Genomic DNA, 19,183 nt, shown 5'->3' with positions numbered 1-19,183 from the left:
AAGATGCCACCTCCAACTGCGCAGCAGTGCTCCCTCAGGGCTGCCACTTACAACCTGCATTTTGTGCTCAAATCTCCGGAGTGGGACTGAAACCAGTGACTGCCTGCCTCAGACACAGAGATGAGGGTGTCAGTCACTGAGCCATGGCTGATACTTAGCTAAGTAACTAACGGAGCCTCCTCCCAACTTGCTAATTTATTTGAGCACGCTTTCCAACAAGAGACAGTAGAAAACAATGAGGAACCCAAACTGGTTGTAAGGGTCAACTGCTCCACCCAAACTTGAGATCAGCCTCAGATACTGATGCCATCTTAGTCTGTGTGCAGCAAGTGCTGGACAATGTTCAGGCTTAGACTGATAAGTAGCAAGTTACATTAGTGCCAGACAAGTGCCAGGCAATGACCATCCCCAACAACAGAGAATCTAACCATCGTCCCTTGACATTCAATGGCATTACTATCCCCATTAGCAACATCCTGGGAGTTACCATTAACCAGAAACTGAACTGGACCAGCGATATAAACACTGTGGCTACAAGAGTAAGTCAGAGGCTAGGAATCCTGCCATGAGTAACTCACCTCCTCACTCCCCAAATCCTGTCCATCATCTACAAGGCACAAGTCAGGAGTGTGATGGAATACTCCCCACTTGCCTGGATGAGTACAGCTCCCACAATACTAGAGAAGCTCAACATCATCCAGATCAAAGCAACCTGCTTGATTGGAACCCCCTCCAGCACCTTAAACCCTGACTCCCTCCACCACTGGTGCATAGCGGCAGCAGTGTGTACAATTTACAAGATGCACTACAGGCACTCATCAAGGCTCCTTCAACACCACCTTCCAAACATGTGACCTCTACCACCTAGAAGAACAAGGGTAGCAGATACATGGAAACACCACCTCCTGCAAGTTCCCCTCTCATCACTCTGACTTGGAAATATATCGCCGTTCCTTCACTGTCACTGGGTCAAAATCCTGGAATTCCCTCCCTAACAGCACTGTGGGTGTACCTACACCACATGGACTGCAGCGGTTCAAGAAGGCAGCTTACCACCACCTTCTCAAGGGCAACTAGGGATGGGCAATAAATGCTGGCCCAGCCAGTGACACCCACATTCCATGAAAGAATACATTTAAAAATTGAGCGTAGAGTATGGAGAGAGATTGAGCCTGGGACATTCCAGGGTAGTGTTCGGTAATTCCATTCCAGAATTCTTAAACCATTCATGGAGCTGTGTGGGGAGAGGGAGGAAGATGAGGGATTAACTTGGAGATTTGTACCTGTCATGAAATGGTGTTTGGAAGGTCTCCCATTCCCAGCCTGCGCCAACCCCCAAGATCGAACAATTCCATACAGCCTGGATAATTCCTGAACAGTGCCCAGTAAGGTCAGTTTGATGCTGCAAGTCATATTTGGGATTGTAGGACTACAACAGCAACAATTTGCATTTAAATAGCACCTTTAACAGGTGCTTCCCAGGAGCATTGTCAAACAAAAATTGGACACTGAGCCGCAGAAGAAGGCATTAGAACAGGTCAAAAGCTTGGTCAAAAGGAAGGTTTTAAGGAATGTCTTGAGGGAAGAGAGAGAGTTAGAGAGACATAGGGAGAGACTTCCAGAGCCTCAGACTCAGGCAGCTGAATGCAGGCATCAGTGATGGGGTGATGAAAATATGGGACCACGATTTGCTTAATTTATCGATGCTTCCGCCTGACTCAGTCTTGTCGATGGGCCATCATCCCCTCGATTGGACCTGGTAGAAATGGCAGCGGGGTTGGGGTGGTTGTGGCACTAAGATGCGGTAATCTTTAGGGCATGCTCGTGGAACTTGGTAAGAGATAGAAACCCTCACCAGGAACGGCTGTCTTTGAACAGCCGCCGCGTTCAGGTTACCGAGTGATGTCTCAGTGGGCCGAGAGGTTGGAAACGTTAAATCTGTGGAGTTTTTTCTTTTCTCTTTTTCTCTCTCTCTCAATTTGCCACCTTTTCAAATCGCAGCAGACCAGGCCTGTTAAATCCAGGCGAGACAAGTTATCCGTGGCTGGCGGATTCTTGGCCCGCTACCAGCCTGCCCGTGAACGGGAGCAGCAATGGGCCCACTGACCTCGGGGACCTCGGAGGGATGGGGAACTTCAACCGAGCAGGTGAGTCATTTGTGGGGACGGACCGGTGCTGCTTTCTTAGCAGTTGCGGTGCTTGTCAGGGGAATTCCAAATACGTGGCGGACTCAACGGAGTTTTACCTTTGGATAACCAATGGGAATCTAAAATGGAAAAGTTCTGATTGTGAGGCCCGGTTGCAGAGATATTTGGTCCTCGCGCAGGGAGCACTGCAGCACATGTTGCGGAGATTGAACTCTGCCTTTAGTTAGTGAGATGGGCTGAAAAAGCTGGGACTCTGCACATTGATCAGGCTTGATCTGATTGAGGAGTATCAAATGACAAAGGGAATAGTTTATTTTCCAGTCGACAATTTGTTGCAGTTAACTGGGTTATTGCAGATCGGGTGTCATCGTTTCGAGCCGCGTGAGGATGTAAGGAGTCGGCTCTTTACCCAGGGAGTGGGCATTGAACTGGCTGCCTCCCTGTGCAGTGGACGCTGTCAAAATTCCTCCAAGTGAGAGCAAAACCTGTTTTTGCTCGGTGGGGGGTGGGGGGAGAGGGAGGGTGCTGGTGGTGGTGGTGAGGGTGGGTGTGGAGGGGGCGGCCGGTGGAGGTTGTGGGGGGTGTAGAGGGGGCGGGTGGAGGTTGTGGGGGTGGGGAGGGGGCGGCTGGTGGAGGTGGGGAGGGGGGGTGGGGAGGGGGCGGCGGGTGGAGGTGGGGAGGGGGTTGGGGAGGGGGCGGCTGGTGGAGGTTGTGGGGGGTGGGGAGGGGGCGGCTGGTGGAGGTGGGTGGGGGGTGGGGAGGGGGCGGCTGGTGGAGGTTGTGGGGGGTGGGGAGGGGGCGGCTGGTGGAGATGGGGAGGGGGGTGGGGAGGGGGCGGCTGGTGGAGATGGGGAGGGGGGTGGGGAGGGGGCGGCTGGTGGAGATGGGGAGGGGGGTGGGGAGGGGGCGGCTGGTGGAGGTTGTGAGGGGTGGGGAGGGGGCGGCGGGTGGAGGTTGTGAGGGGTGGGGAGGGGGCGGCGGGTGGAGGTGGGGAGGAGGGTGGGGAGGGGGCGGCTGGTGGAGGTTGTGAGGGGTGGGGAGGGGGCGGCTGGTGGAGGTTGTGAGGGGGGTGGGGAGGGGGCGGCTGGTGGAGATGGGTGGTGGGTGGGGAGGGGGCGGCTGGTGGAGGTGGAGAGGGGGGTGGGGAGGGGGCGGCTGGTGGAGGTGGGGAGGGGGGTGGGGGAGGGGGGCGGCTGGTGGAGATGGGTGGGGGGGTGGGGAGGGGGCGGCGGGTGGAGGTTGTGGGGGGTGGGGAGGGGGCGGGTGGAGGTTGTGGGGGGTGTAGAGGGGGCGGGTGGAGGTTGTGGGGGGTGTAGAGGGGGCGGGTGGAGGTTGTGAGGGGTGGGGAGGGGGCGGCTGGTGGAGGTTGTGAGGGGTGGGGAGGGGGCGGCGGGTGGAGGTTGTGAGGGGTGGGGAGGGGGCGGCTGGTGGAGGTGGGGAGGGGGGTGGGGAGGGGGCGGCTGGTGGAGATGGGTGGTGGGTGGGGAGGGGGCGGCGGGTGGAGGTTGTGAGGGGTGTAGAGGGGGCGGCGGGTGGAGGTTGTGAGGGGTGTAGAGGGGGCGGCTGGTGGAGGTGGGTGAGGGGTGTAGAGGGGGCGGCTGGTGGAGGTGGGGAGGGGGGTGTGGAGGGGGTGGGGGTGCGTGTGGTTGCACGTGAACATCACCATCAGGTAGCTGAAGGCTGGAGGCTGAAGATCTCTTGGATTCATTTCGATTTCCTAGGCAGGTGGGAGAGAAATTTCAGAGTTTTTTTTTATTATTCGGTGCTCATCCCTCGTTGGCCTTGAGAAGATGGTGGTGAAAATCATAGAATGGTTACAGCATTGAAGCAGGCCACTTGGCCCATTGTGTCTATGCTGGCTCTCCACAAGAGGAGCTAACCTAGTCCCACCCCCTCAGCCTTTATACTGTGAGTCTGTGGATTTTCTTCCTTCAGATTATCAAATTCCCTTTTGAAAGCCACAACTCTGCTTCCTTGCCTTCCGGATCCTCACCACTGGCAGCGTGAAAAGGGTTTACTTCATTGCAGGGTCAGGCTCGTTTGCCAATTTACCGTAAATCAGACTCTCTGGCTGTGAGGGAAATTAGGAACAATGGGAAGGCACCAGAGAGGGTCCAGAAAGGATTGATGAGACTGGCTCTGGGGATGAGAGACTTCAGTTGTGTGGATAGATGGGCTTTTCTTAGAGAAGAGAAGTTTGGGAGGAGATTTGGTAGGGGTGTTCAAAAGCATGAGGGGTCTGGGCAGTGCAAGTAGAAAGAAACTGTTCCCTCTGGAGGATGGGTCGAGTACCAGGGGTCACTGATTTAAGGTGAAAGGCAAAAGAACAAGAGGAAGTTTTTGTTTGGTGCAGCGAGTGGTTAGGATCTGGAAGGCACTACCTGAGAGTATAGTGGAGACAGGTTCAATCTTGGCTTTTAAAAGGGAATTGAATAAGCACCTGAAGTGTAGTAACAATTGTTTTAAGGAATGTAGTGACTGTAGTTTTAAGGAATGTACTGACTATAGCTTTAAGGAATGTAGTGACTGTAGCTTTAAGGAGTGAGTGACTGTAGCTTTAAGGAATGTAGTGACTGTTGCTTTATGGAGTGAGTGACTGTAGCTTTATGGAGTGAGTGACTGTAGCTTTAAGGAATGTAGTAACTGTAGCTTTAACGAATGTAGTGATTGTGGCTTTAAGGAATGTAGTGACTGTAGCTTTAAGGAATGTAGTGACTGTAGCTTTAAGGAGTGAGTGACTGTAGCTTTAAGGAATGTAGTGACTGTAGCTTTAAGGAATGTAGTAACTGTAGCTTTAAGGAGCGAGTGACTGTAGCTTTAAGGAATGTAGTAACTGTAGCTTTAACGAATGTAGTGATTGTAGCTTTAAGGAATGTAGTGACTGTAGCTTTAACGAATGTAGTGATTGTAGCTTTAAGGAATGTAGTGACTGTAGCTTTAAGGAATGTAGTGACTGTAGCTTTAACGAATGTAGTGATTGTAGCTTTAAGGAATGTAGTGACTATAGCTTTAAAGAATGTAGTGACTGTAGCTTTAAAGAATGTAGTGACTGTAGCTTTAAGACTTATTGTACTGTGTAGTATCATGTGACAGTGTGAACAAATCAGCCCGAAGTGCGGGTAACTTTAGGATGGAGTTTGCGTCTCGTTGTGGATCTTGATGGAAACATATAACTGCTGCTGCAGCCCTGTAAATAAAGTTCACTGTTTCTTATGGGAAACTTGTCTGGAAAATCAAGTCTATTACACAAAGGGGGAAAAAAAGGTGCAGAGTCATGGGGAAAAGAGAGGGGGAGTGGGTCTAGGATCTGGAATGTACTGCTTGAGGGTGGTGCGAGTCACCTGGTTTTGGGTGGGGTGGAGGGTGGATATTTTGTGTCACACAAGGTATCACCTTTTTGTGAGATCGGTTGGATGGGCTAGAGCGGCATTAGCTGTCTGTCATTGTTCACAGGTTTGTGACAGGCTGAAATGGGAAAAAAAAAATGGTAGATCAAATTCTGAAATATAAATTGTTTTATTAATTCTCCTCCCCCTCTCCCCACCACCGTGACCTTCGTTTATGGAGGTGAAGGATCTTAGATGCGTGGGTGTGGAAGGTGACCTGTAAAGGGGAGGCTGGGAGTTTGTCTGTAAGTGGGGTTGTGGAAGATGGTGTATAAAGGTTTGATTTGGAAGGCCGGTCTTAAAGGAGGGAGGAGCTTGGAATTGTCTCTGTAATGGGGGTGTGGTAGGTGGTTAGAAAGTGGGTGTGCGGAAGGTGGTATGTAATGGAATGGTGTTGAAGTTAGCCTGTTAATTGGGGCGTGGAAGTTGGTCTGTAAAGTGAGGTGTGAATGTTAATCTGTAGAGTGTGATGTGGAACGTGGTCTGTAAAGGGGGGGGGGTGTACAAAGTGCTCTGTTGGGCGGGGGGGGGGTCGGTGTTAATGGTGGTTTGTGCAGGTTTATGAGAACAGGGTAGCAGCCAAGGTGAAAAATGTAGGACAAAGCAGGAGCTTAATTGAGACCTGACGGGTAGACAATGTGAAGTTTGGTTTTAAGAATCTGTCGATTGTGGGAGGAGTGGGGAAAGACTGAAGAAGAGGGGGAAAATGAGAGAGAATCAGTTCAAGGGGTAGTTGGTGCAATGCATTGAGAGTGAAAGAAGGAAAATGAGTCTGTGGGGGACAGGGTATTGAGAGCTTAGGAAGAAGAGGGGAACAGTATTCAGAGGAGAGCTGAGTGCCGGTCTATCGATAAATAGGAGACAAGGGGGCTGAAACTCTCTAATGAAGAAATCACACAACAACCCCGGTTAAGCATCCACACTGGAATTTCCTTTCTGCCCATATGACATTAATCAGTGCCGGAGTGATTTTCTGGATGAGTGTAAACTGCTGAGGGAAAGTGCAGTAGAAGGAGATCAGCCATAATCTTACTAAATTGCAGATCAGACTCGAGCTGATTGGGGGAAATGTAGATATACCGATACGGCACAGAAGGAGGCCATTTGGCCTGTTGTACCTGTGCTGACCCTGTGAAAGAGTTACCCAATTAGTTTCACAACTCCCACTCTTTCCCCTTGGCCTTTAAGCTTTCCCTTTTCAAGTATTTATCCAATCATCTGTTGCATTTGAATTTGCTCCCAGCACCCTCAGCTCAACTCAGCTGATCAAAGAGGCGTTTAATATTCAAATGTCTTTTACGCCTCTGCAAAGCCAACTTGAGGTGATTTTGTGAATTCAGAGTATTACGTTTCTGCGTTTAAAAAAAAACATTTGTGCGTCCATATGGTGTTTATCGAGTAAAACGTCACAGGTGTGCAGCATTGGACAGAAATTTAACATCGAGTCACTTGAGGAGATATTAGGGCAGGTGACTAAAAGCTTGGTCAAAGAAGCAGGGTTTAAACTGGGTCATAAAGGAAGAAAGCAAAGTAGAGAGGCAGAGAGATTTTAGGGATGGAATTTCCAAGGCAGCTTAGGCAGCTGAAGACACAGCCGGCAGCGAAGGAGTTGAGTGAAGTCAGGAACGCACGTGAGAGCAGGATTGGAGGAGTGCAGAGATTGTGGAGGGTCCGAGGGCTGGAGGACGTTGTGCGGTGGGCACAAGGGTTGCAAAGCTGTGAGGAGATTTCAGTTGGAGGATGAGAAATGTCAACTGAGGCCAGCAACTAGCTAGCATCCTGCGATGCAACTCTCGTATTTTCTCTGTTGTTTTTATATCTAAAGGATGGATGCATTCAGTGGCTTGTGAAGGACATTCAGCATTTCACAGAGGGGGATACCACAGGGCAGCGCCAGTATATCATCCTAGTGGGAAAAAAACAATTCGGACCAGTATTCTTGTTTCCCAGCCTTTACTGTTTTTTAATTCTGTTGTTTTATGGACTACCTCTGTCCCAATGACACATTTATTCAAGATGACATGTTTATTTTTCATGTTGAATGTGGTCCTTCCCCACAGGTCACTGACTCGCTTTACATTTCTCTCTCCCTCACTCTCTCTCTCTCTCTCTCTGTCTCTCTCTGTGCTCTCCTTCCCGGTCTCTCTCCCCCACCCCCTCCTCCCCCTGCTTGGGTGCCACAGCAGGTCAGGGGGAGAAGTCGGGTACTATGCTGTCCGACAGTGCCATTTACAGCAGCATCGATGTCACCACCAAGACCAGCTTCAACAGCCCGGGCCAGATCACGCAGGCCACCCCGTACGCCACCACCCAGCTCCTGCATTCTAGCAGCATCCAAGAGCTGGCCGTGGACCTCCCCGACCCCCAGTGGAAAGCCTCCATCCAACCGAAGCCCGACCTGACCGGCTGTGGTTACTCGCTACCGGACCAGAGCAAGTTTAATAATGGTGAGTGAGAGGATGGTATCACCTGGGGTAAGTTCAAGCTGGTTCCCGCGCGCTGGTTCATTTGGCAGACGAACTAAATGCCTTTAATTGTACTTTAAAGAGGGAGTGTCACCATCGGGGCCTTGGTATTATATGTGTGAAAGTAAAACAATCCATTCAACAGATTTCTAATTAGCTTTCAACATCATTCCTCTTCATCTGAATATGAGCTCTCTGGGTGAGTCTAGATCAACCTTCTCCCCACATTCCTCAATCCCACCTACCCACCTTCTCCCCATATCCCTCCATCCCATCCTCCCACCTTCTCCTCTTATCCCTCCATCCCACCTTCCCATCTTCTCCCCATATCCCTCCATCCCACCTATCCATCTTCTCCCCATATCCCTCCATCCCACCTACCCATCTTCTCTCCATATCCCTCCATCCCACCTACCCATCTTCTCTCCATATCCCTCAATCCCACCTACCCACCTTCTCCTCATATTCCTCCATCCCATCCTCCCACCTTCTCCCTATCCCTCCATCCCACCCACCCACCTTCTCCCCACTTCCCTCCATCCCACCCACCCACCTTCTCCCCATATCCCTCCATCCCACCTTCCCACCTTCTCCCCATATCCCTCCATCCCACCCACCTTCTCTCCAGATCCTTCCATCCCACCTTCCCTCCCTATCCCTCCATCCCATCTAGCCTTCATCTCATCATTCTATGCCATGTTATTTATTTTACCATTTATTGGGATTGCCCTTAACCCAAGAATTTCTTCGTATGTTGGCAGGTTGACTGAGCTTCCTCGCACACTTCAAAGTCTAGATGACCTTGTCATAAAATAACAATTAAGCATCAAATTAAAATTAAAGACAGACATAAATTTAATTGTTGCAGCTCCTACAGTGGAATTACCATGAAATATTTATCAAAGAACATTAAGTACAACTTGTAGCAGTAAGATGTCACAAGCTGTCAGGAGCATTAGCAGGCAAAATTTGACACTGAGCCATATGAAGAGGTATTTGGACAGGTGACCAAAAACTTGCCCAAAAAGGGATGTTTTAAGGACTATCTCACAGGAGGAGAGAGAGAGAAAGAGAGAGCGAGAGAGAGAAAGAGAGAGCGAGAGAGAGAGAGAGAGAGAGCAAGAGAGAAAGTGAGAGAGAGAGAGAGAAGCAGAGATATAGAATGTCTTCCAGGAGAAAAGAGATGTAAAGGGCTTTAGCAAGGGAATTCCAGAGTCTCGGTTCCAGGCACCGCCACCAACGCTGGAGAGACTGAAGTTAGGGAAGCACAAAAGACCAGAGCGGGAGGAGCACAGAGATGGCAAAGGGTCATAAGGGCTGGAGGAGGTTGCAGAAATAGGGAAGGGGGTGGGTGAGGCCGTGGGTGGATTTGAACTCAAAGATGAGAATTTTCAAACTGAGGCATTTCCAGTGTAGATCAGCGAGCACAGGGTTGAAAGGGGAACAAGTCGTCTTATGAATAAGGACACAAGCAGCAGAATTTTGGATGATCTCAAGTATATGGAAAATGAAATATTAGGTCAAGAAACTCTTCTGAATTCTGGTGACCCAGAATGTGATGATCAAAGTGGAATAGTCTCCACAGGGGTGATTTGTTGCTGAATGCCTTGAAATAAATTTCAAATGTGATTGGATATGACTGAAATAAAGGTCACCGATGGTGAGATTCACTTTTTAACCTTGCGAGCAGTTTATTTATTTATTTTCCCTCAAAACCTCAGCAGCATCTGCATTAACTGCATGTCCTTGCATGTGCTTGTGCCATGAGCTAAAACACCTGATGCCACTGTGACTTTTACCCTTTGACCTTTAGCCCTGCTTTTCATCCCTGACTACCGATTGGCTGAGGGATTGTCTAACAGAATGCCTCACAACCATTCTGAGGACTTCAGCACCTCCAGCTCCCACAACAGCTCTGAAAGAAGTCTCTCAGGTTTGTCCTTAAAACTAACACCATACCCCCATCGTAAACAGGTTCGTCAGTGAGTTGTTGAGCATGTTTCAAGGTATGACAAACAATTCCTTGTGCACTAACCTAATGTTGTCCAAGAGATGGGACTTCCGAGTAGATGTTATACTGATAGGTTTGAAGGTATTTTTTTCTTGGAGGAAACCAGGTACAAACCCAAGTTGCAGAACCCTCCCTAGCTTGCAACCACCTCAGAACATCACAAACCACTCTTTGCAAAACCCATTGTTCACTGTTTAAACAAAGTGCTTAACCCAGAAATTTTTTAACCAGTTTAATAAAAGCAGGAAGAGGGATTTTTTTTTAAACTCACGCTTGTAAACGTTGGAATTCATAGGAGATTGGGATCATGTCTGGTAGAGTAAGAAACATGCTTCTGAGATTGAGAAAACAGCACATGTTATCAACAGTATAGAGGGAGTTTTAATCTTTTTCCAAACTGACTTGTACCTGTCCTGGGAGTGTTTGATGGGGACAGTATAGAGGGAGCTTTACTCTGTATCTAACCCCGTGCTGTACCTGTCCTGGGAGTGTTTGATGGGGACAGTGTAGAGGGAGCTTTACTCTGTATCTAACCCCGTGCTGTACCTGTCCTGGGAGTGTTTGATGGGGACAGTGTAGAGGGAGCTTTACTCTGTATCTAACCCCGTGCTGTACCTGTCCTGGGAGTGTTTGATGGGGACAGTGTAGAGAGAGCTTTACTCTGTATCTAACCCCGTGCTGTACCTGTCCTGGGGGTGTTTGATGGGGACAGTGTAGAGGGAGCTTTAGTCTGTATCTAACCCCGTGCTGTATCTGCCTTGGGAGTGTTTGATGGGGACAGTGTAGAGGGAACTTTACTCTGTATCTAACCCCGTGCTGTACCTGTCCTGGGGGTGTTTGATGGGGACAGTGTAGAGGGAGCTTTACTCTGTATCTAACCCCGTGCTGTACCTGTCCTGGGAGCGTTTGATGGGAGCTATTTAGAGGGAGCTTTACTCTGCATGCAACGCGTGTTTTAGTTCACCTGGGTGTGCTTGATGGGATAGCGTAGATGGAGCTTTATACTGCATGCACTTCATTTTGTAGCTGCACTGGGAGTGTTTGAAGTGAACCGTCGATATCTGAAGTAGCAAAGTGTAATATCCTCACATTTAGCGAAAGCTCCCTGGAGAGGAAAAGATAGCGTGCAACATTCTGCAACATTTGCCACCATTTATCATATAAATTACCTGTTGTGTGCAACCAGTAAATCCTTCCCAATTCCCGACAATGAAATAAGATCGTTCCCATGTGATGTTTCCTGCCCTGCATCACACCCCCACCCCCCATCCCGACTTTGTCTTCCTTTACTTATCCTATACCAGCCGTACAGTACAAGCGTGTATTTCTCTGATTGACACTCACACCTAGACCATTCCCTATTCTCCTGTCAGTTTCTCCGCCCGACCATCTCAATCTGTTCAAAAAATAATCAAAAATCCCCTGAGAATACTGGAAACACTCAGACTACATCTGCGGAGAAAGGCAACAAACAAGTTAATGTTTCAGATGGGTCAATTTGTCAAAACCGGTCTTGCCTGAAACACCAACCCATCTCATGCTCCACAGATGCTTTCTGACTGGCTGACTGCTTCTGCTGTTTTCTGTTTGTTCATTCTGATTCCCAGAGCTTGCAGTAGTTTTTTGGTTCTCCCTTGCATTGTGCCTCCTCCTTTCTCTTTTCCGAAATCTCCAGCAGTACCCAAAACAGCTCACAGAAAATCTGCAGCCCTTTTCACATCCTGCCCATTTCGCTTTACAGAGGAATGGTAGGAGGACATTCAGCCTCTTGAGCCTGTTCTGCCAGTCAATGAGATTATGGCTTCTTGACACCAATTTACCCATCTTGGTTTTGCAGCCCTTGCTACCCTTACCAAACAAAAATCTATCGATCTCGGTTTTGAAACTTTCAATTAACTTCCAGCCTCAACAGTTTTTTAGGGGAGGGAGTTCCAGATTTTGACTCCTGATTGTGTGACAAGATGCTTCCAGATATCACCCTGGATCTAATTTTAAAGTTATGCCCCCTTGTTCTGGACTCCCCATAGCACAGGAAATAGCTTTTCTCTCTCTCTCTCTCTTCTCTCTATCTAATGAATCCCTTAATTATCTTAAACATCTCAATTAGGTCACCCCTTAATCTTCTGCAAATACCAGTCTACATTAATGATTTCCATTTGTTAATCACGCCGCTGATTATCTCTTGTAGACTATATTGATGCTCTTAGTCGGCCTTCTATCTTGCTTACTCCGGGAATTTCAGCTCATCCAAAACTCTGTCCGTATCTTAATTCACACCAGCTCCATTTCACCCATCGACCTGGTGTTCACAGACCTGACATTTGTTCCCATCAAGCAATGCAGAGGTTATAAAATTCTCATCCTTGTTTGCAAATCCCTCCATGCCCTCACCCCCTCCCTATCTCTGTCATCTCCTCCAGCCCCACAACCCTCCGAGATCACTGCACTCTTCAAATCCTAGCCTCACTTGCATCCCTGATGTTAATCGCTCCGCAATTGGCAGTCATGCCTTTGGCTGCCTCAACCCTCAGCTGCAGAATTCCCTCCCTAAACCTTTCTGCCTCTCTGTCTCTTGCTTAAAACCCATTTGTTTGGTCAAGGAATCTCCTGGTGTGACTCTGTCCAATTTTGCTTGAGAATACTCCTGTCAAGCACCTTAGGATGTTTTATTATGTCAAAAGTATTTAAGCTCTTGTTGTGGCTGCTTCACCATCTCTTTCTCACTTACTCCTCTCCCTTACCATTCACACCACCCACTTTGTCCTTACCTCACTCTCGTCACTATTCAGCCCTGGTAAAAATCTCCTTGATTCGTTCCCTCACTCCCAAACTCTTAACACTTTAAGTTTCTTTAACCTTCTGCCTGTCACAACACCAGAGCTGTTGGTGTCTGATTTGCCTCATCCTTTCCCTCAGTATCTTTGGCCTAAATCCTTCCCTATCTTCCACCCCACCCGCTCCTATCCCGCAGTCCCCACCTTCACAACCTCCAATCAGAAGGGTATGGAACACCTGTGACAAGTTAAGCCTTGTTGTTCCATTGGCAGGATTGACTCAAGCATGTTTTAGTCACTAGTAAGTCCAATAGGGAATGCAGGAGAAACTTCTTTATCCAGAGAGTGTTGAGAACGTGGAACTGGTTTAATGTGTGACAGTCTTCAGCATAAACAGTCTGCTACTTCACAATTACCCAAGGCGGGGGGGGGGGAAGGACAAACCTTTCCTCTGCAGCTAATCACCTCCTCAAACCCCCTTTCTTCTGCCTCTCCATCCTCAGCTCCAGCATCAAGAGCTCATGGGTGGTCTTTGTGCCCCCATGTTCAAGATTAGCAACATCGGGACCTCAACTTCCCTCTGACCACTTCCTTCCATCACACATAGATCCTCCCTACCCTTCACCTGGCCATTTTCTGTCTCATCTCCTGGACAAAACCCACCTCAAGCTGCTTGATCTAGTCTTCACTGGACTCTGGACCAATCATCTACCCTCGCATCGACGATCTGCTGATTCCCTCTCACCCACTATCGCTTGTAGCGTCGTGCACAGCATGAAACCGGCACCCAAAAACTCACTTTACTGAAAGAAAGCCTTTTCTTCACTTGTTTGAGCTCTGTTTTACATAGAAAGGAATATTGTAGCATTAAAAGCAAAACTGTACAAAGTACAATGACCATGCTGAAGAAGCAGTCACCACACTGTGAATTATCATGTAGGCCATTTGGAGATGATCTGCCTCTTTGACCTGCACTGTATTCATTCATTTTGATTTGGCAGAGTAGGAGTGTCCAGTCTTCCCTCATCCCCTCTCCTGATTGTGTTGACTCTCACTGGGGTATCGCTTCACAACCATCATTCGCCCCCTGCATTCCCACCCTACCACCACCATCTCCCCTAGCCCCAAGGCCAAGTGATTCAAGTGGGCACCTGCTGTTGCTTAGCTCATTCTTGCTCACTGATCTCCAGCTCGGACGAGGTGCAGAACCCATAGAACTGCATCCCAGTCTGATCCAGGACCTTGAGAAGCCAGGATAGAGGACCAAGAAACTTAACAGGGAAATTGCGAGGAAGGAAAACAACAGATTGTACTCGCTGGGGCTGGGAAAAGTGAAGACTGAGGATTACCTGACAGAGGTCTTCAAGAGTATGAAAGAAAGGCCTGGAGAAGATGCTTCCACTTGTAACACCAGAACTAGGGGCCATCAATGTAAGACAGTCACTAATGACTCCAGTCGGGAATTCAGGAGAAACTTCTTTACCCAGAGAGTGGTGAGAGTGTGGAACTCGCTACCACAGAGAGTGGTTGAGGTGAATGGTATAGATACGTTTAAGGGGAAACTAGATAAACACATGAGAGAGAAAGAAATAAAGGATACATTGAAGGGTTCAGATGAAGCGGGTGGGAGGATGCTCATATGGAGCATTAAAGTGGCCTGTTTCTGCACTGTAAATACTTTGTGAAGAGACCATTTTGTCCACCTGGAGTGCAGTCCCTCTCCTTGTATGTCTGAAAAATTGTCCTCACTTTGTCATTTCACTGGAGAGTGACGTAATGTCTCGTGACGCTTTGCAGGTGGCAAAAGTGGGAAAAAGAAGAAAATCAAAAGCAGCGTTAAGCCGCATAAGAACACGGGCTCCAACTGGTCCAATGTCCCACTGCCCCCTCCACCAGTGCAGCCGCTACCCGGTACAGAGCTGGACCACTACATCATGGACCACCATGAAAATGGGTAAGATCTTTCTCGACATTTCTCCCCTCAAGTTGCCTTTAATCTCACTCCAGACTGGATTAAGATGAGTTCACTCCATTGAGCATTGGGCCTGGCATCCCTGAGGCACTGGCCTGATCCAACCAAATCCTTTTCTTAACCTTCTGGACATAACATTGAGTTCAGCAACGTCAGACCATGAGCCCTGTCCTCCATTTTGATTTTGTTTTTTTTTTGCCAGTTGCCAGCTTTTGACTCAGCTGCCCTTTATTCTGCCATCAACGCCCACTCTGGAGCAATGCTTTGTTTCTTTACTACAAACGTAACCACTCCCTTTGCCATTGGTTCTGTGAAATCTTTGTTATTTAATCTCCCCCATCCCCTACATTATCCCAGACCTTCCCTTTTCCTACTGCCTGCCCCCTGCCCCCTTTTCAACAGCATAAAACCCATCACATTTCAACCCCCCTTCAGCTCCGAAGAAGAGTCGTACTCGGACTCGAAACGTTAACTCTGTTCCTCTCTCCGCAGAGGCTGCCAGACCTGCTGAGTTTTTCCAGCATTTTCTGTTTTTAATTTCAGATCTCCAGCATCTGCGGTATTTTGCTTTATTTAACGTTTTGTTAGTCGTTTGGGAGTGTGGAAGAAGAAATAACTTGCACTTATTTAGCATGTTACACAACCCCAGGACGTTCCTAAAGCAGTTTGCAGCCAATGAACCCTGGTTGCTGTTGTGATGTAGGAAATGTGGCAGCCAAACTGCGCACAGCAAGATCCCAAAAACAGCCACCTGATTATGACCAGATAATTTTAGTAGTGTCGATTGAGTGATAAATACTGGCCAAGATGGAAGATGGGAGAGGGAGGCTCAAGGCCTTGTTTGCATTCAGTTCAGTGATGACTCTCAGCTGCGATTGATACAGAAAGCTTCTGCTAACTTCTTGGAGCAAGGGCTCGATGCTGTGTGAGCTGAGGGCTCTCTCCCATTATAAATGCATATCCCTTTTGCTTTGCCTGAAGGAAATGAATATTCACTAACTTAACCACTGCGAAGCCATACCTTCAAGAGACACTCTTGTAACAGACGCTGCTTTAGTCCAAGTTCATCGCTTTAACCAAACCGATAAAAAGGCCCTGCAGGAGGTGACAGGGCGGCATAGTTGGTAACAGGATGGAAGTGGACTGAAGCAAACCTCAAAGGGCTGAGTACATCATCCAGGTAGCACTGAGGGAATGCCACACTATCAGAGGTGCCTCTTTTGCCTGGGACATGAAACCAAGTCCCTGGATGCACTATAAGGTCGGCGTATAACATCCCACATCAACTGTTGTAAATGGTGCCTGCACCCTGGGCATAATTCCCTGAGCCAGGGAGTGTTTGATGGAGACAGGAGCTTTACTCTGTATCTAATCCCGTGCTGTACCTGTCCTGGGAATGTTTGATGGGGACAGTGTAGAGGGAGCTTTACTCTGTATCTAACCCCGTGCTGTACCTGTCCTGGGAGTGTTTGATGGGGACGGTGTACAGGGAGCTTTACTCTGTATCTAACCCCATGCTGTACCTGTCCTGGGAGTGTTTGATGGGGACAGTGTAGAGGGAGCTTTACTCTGTATCTAACCCATACTGTACCTGTCCTGGGAGTGTTTGATGGGGACAGTGTAGAGGGAGCTTTACTCTGTATCTAACCCCGTGCTGTACCTGTCCTGGGAGTGTTTAATGGGGACAGTGTAGAGGGAGCTTTACTCTGTATCTAACCCCGTGCTATATCTGCCCTGGGAGTGTTTGATGGGGACAGTGTAGAGGGAGCTTTACTCTGTATCTAACCCCGTGCTGTACCTGCCCTGGGAGTGTTTGATGGGGACAGTGTAGAGGGAGCTTTACTCTGTATCTAACCCCGTGCTGTACCTGTCCTGGGAGTGTTTGATGGGGACAGTGTAGAGGAAGCTTTACTCTGTATCTAACCCTGTGCTGTACCTGTCCTGGGAGTGTTTGATGGGGATGGTGTAGAGGGAGCTTTACTCTGTATCTAACCCCGTGCTGTACCTGTCCTGGGAGTGTTTGATGGGGACAGTGTAGAGGGAGCTTTACTCTGTATCTAACCCCGTGCTGTACCTGTCCTGGGAGTGTTTGATGGGGACAGTGTAGAGGGAGCTTTACTCTGTATCTAACCCCGTGCTGTACCTGTCCTGGGAGTGTTTGATGGGGACGGTGTAGAGGGAACTTTACTCTCCGGCCTGGATTATCATTCCCAATTTGGGTGCACAGAATCAGAAAAAATCCTGCCTCGGCTCACCCACCTTTGGAGACAGCCCTGAGTAGCCAGATTCTCATTCCAGGTTGGCAGGATGTGCTGGAGGTGAGCCCCCTGATGCCAGAAGCTGTTTGGAGGCAGGCTCGTGGGATGCCAAGTGCCACGGTGGGCTCTTAAACAGGACCACCTTGGTGCTCTGGGACTTTGTCCCAATTGTAATAAAAAATTTAAAGAAATAACAGCCCTCACACCTCATACCCCGTACACCCCTCACCCAGTCCCCATGCCAACCCTTCCCTGACTACCCCATGACCTCATAACCCCCAAGCCAACCTTTGCTTTCACCCAACCCCTAAGGCCCCTTGGAGCCCCTATTCTAACTTAGTACCAACCCATGCCAAACCATTCCCTACCCTTTGTCCTTACACCCACTATGTGAACTCACCCAGTAATCACTATGGGCAGACCTCAGGAGCCATGGTGAGATGAAATAAAATAGAGTCCCAAGCCTGGATTTTCATTCCTGGGTTGGGCCATTTCCAGACCCTCCAGACCCGACCCAGGAAAAATGCCCTGGAAGTTGGGATTTACATTCTGGTGGGGTTCTCTGGAGTGGAGCTCACCACCCCCAGAACCCAGAATGAGTGCAGAGACTGCCGGGTGTGGAAGCAGGCTGAGTGAAAGGCCTGCCTCCATGCTCTGACACGATGTCCAAGCTTTTAAAAATACAAAAACATCCCTCACAAAACCCGACCCTCCCCGCACACTCCCCATGCCCCATCCAAGCCAACCCACACCACCTCGTGCTCTCTACCCACATCCCGTTGTCTCTCATACCCTCTATGCCAACCTACGCCCCTCCATCCACCTTTCATAACCCCTCATATCCTCTATGCCATTGTATGCCCTCTACCCACCCACCTATGGCCTGTCATACCCTATTCCAACCTACGCTCATCCAGCAACCCACATGGCCCTGTAAAGCCCCTATGCCAACCTATTGCCAACACATGACATCCCATGCACCACCCCTCCCCCCACACCACCACCAAATGCCTTTTCTCCTTACCTTGCCAACTTAGCCAGTATCCCCTCTGGGCAGACTTCAGGACCCATGCTGAGATTAAATAAAATAAAGTTCTTAGTTCTACTGCAGACTTTATTTTTAAAAAAACTCTCATTCAACAAACCCATTCATTACATTAACATTCCTTCAACTACATCCTTATAAAAACAAACATTTCATTCAAGTGCTTATTCCCCTATAAAAACGAACAGTGGAATTCAAAACGCTACCTCAAATAGTCTATCCACTTGGAGCTGTCAATCAAACTGTGAAATGGAAGGCACTATACTGTGATAATGGAAGGTTGCGCAATCGTGCAGTGCTAATCCAGTAATGGTAACCGTGATTCTTATGCTAACAGACAGAATGAAATAGCAAGCATTTTTTTTTTAACGCTCCAGACATCTTTTTCAAAGATTTAAACAGCAGGGGTTTTCAATGATTTGACAGATTGACAGCTGCCTTTGACATTTCATTTTGACACCTTTGACAGTTCCAAGGAGCTGGACAGTAAATGCGATTCTGCACTTTTTGTGCACATTCGTTGCTAATTTACAATCCCAAGGGCACCTCACCTCGCCCATGGGGCACCTGACCTCCTCGAAAGATATCCCAGGACCACATCCAAAGAGGTACCCTACCTCTCCAAAAGCGTTTCGCATCCCTTCAAAAGCCACAAAGTTCAGGTCTGCTCCTACCAGGCTCAACCTGCAGGTTTTGTGTTTCACACATCTAGATCATGAAAATTAGACATGACTGGAGGCAGCTGCTGATGTATATGGGAAGCTGCCTCCGCAAAGCATCCATTTGCAAATCCCAACCCTGCCCCCACAAAAAGGGTAGGTGCCGTGTTCAAGGGAAGGGCTTCCGATTTTCATCCTCTTACGCCATTTTCACAATGACAGAGAGGTCCCCAGACTTAGCCAAAATCCAGGCCCAAGGATCTATTACAGCCTTCGCTATATAAAAAAAGAACTCTCTTTGATAAAAGCCCATTCAATACAGCCGAAAAGAGAGACGTGTCTAAGCTTTTCATCTTGCACTCATCAGGACACTCACAGGGATACCAATATAAGGGGGAAAACAACAATTTATACTGTATGTGAAGAGAGTGCTAATTGGTTGGCAAGTGGCATTGCCATGGAGAAT

General features: G+C 48.6%; 1 protein-coding gene across 9 annotated transcripts in view; it reads left to right on the top strand.

Moving 5' to 3' along the window:
* The window catches only part of robo2 (roundabout, axon guidance receptor, homolog 2 (Drosophila)), a 637,222-nt gene that overhangs the window by 572,097 nt on the left and 45,942 nt on the right, over window positions 1-19,183 (top strand). For 5 of the 9 annotated variants that reach the window (XM_041211368.1, XM_041211372.1, XM_041211366.1 and 2 more), the window contains 3 exons: window positions 2,002-2,147; window positions 7,717-7,980; window positions 14,581-14,737. In XM_041211368.1, the coding sequence (XP_041067302.1) occupies window positions 2,002-2,147; window positions 7,717-7,980; window positions 14,581-14,737 (567 nt within the window). The remainder of the gene's footprint in view (window positions 1-2,001; window positions 2,148-7,716; window positions 7,981-14,580; window positions 14,738-19,183) is intronic. The other 4 variants (XM_041211369.1, XM_041211364.1, XM_041211367.1 and 1 more) reach the window with 2 other exon arrangements.

The sequence above is a fragment of the Carcharodon carcharias genome, chromosome 18, assembly GCF_017639515.1.
Source record: "Carcharodon carcharias isolate sCarCar2 chromosome 18, sCarCar2.pri, whole genome shotgun sequence".
Classification (NCBI taxonomy): Eukaryota; Metazoa; Chordata; class Chondrichthyes; order Lamniformes; family Lamnidae; genus Carcharodon; species Carcharodon carcharias.
The sequence above is the reverse complement of the archived record's forward strand: the minus strand, read 5'-3'. Positions and strand labels throughout refer to the sequence as shown.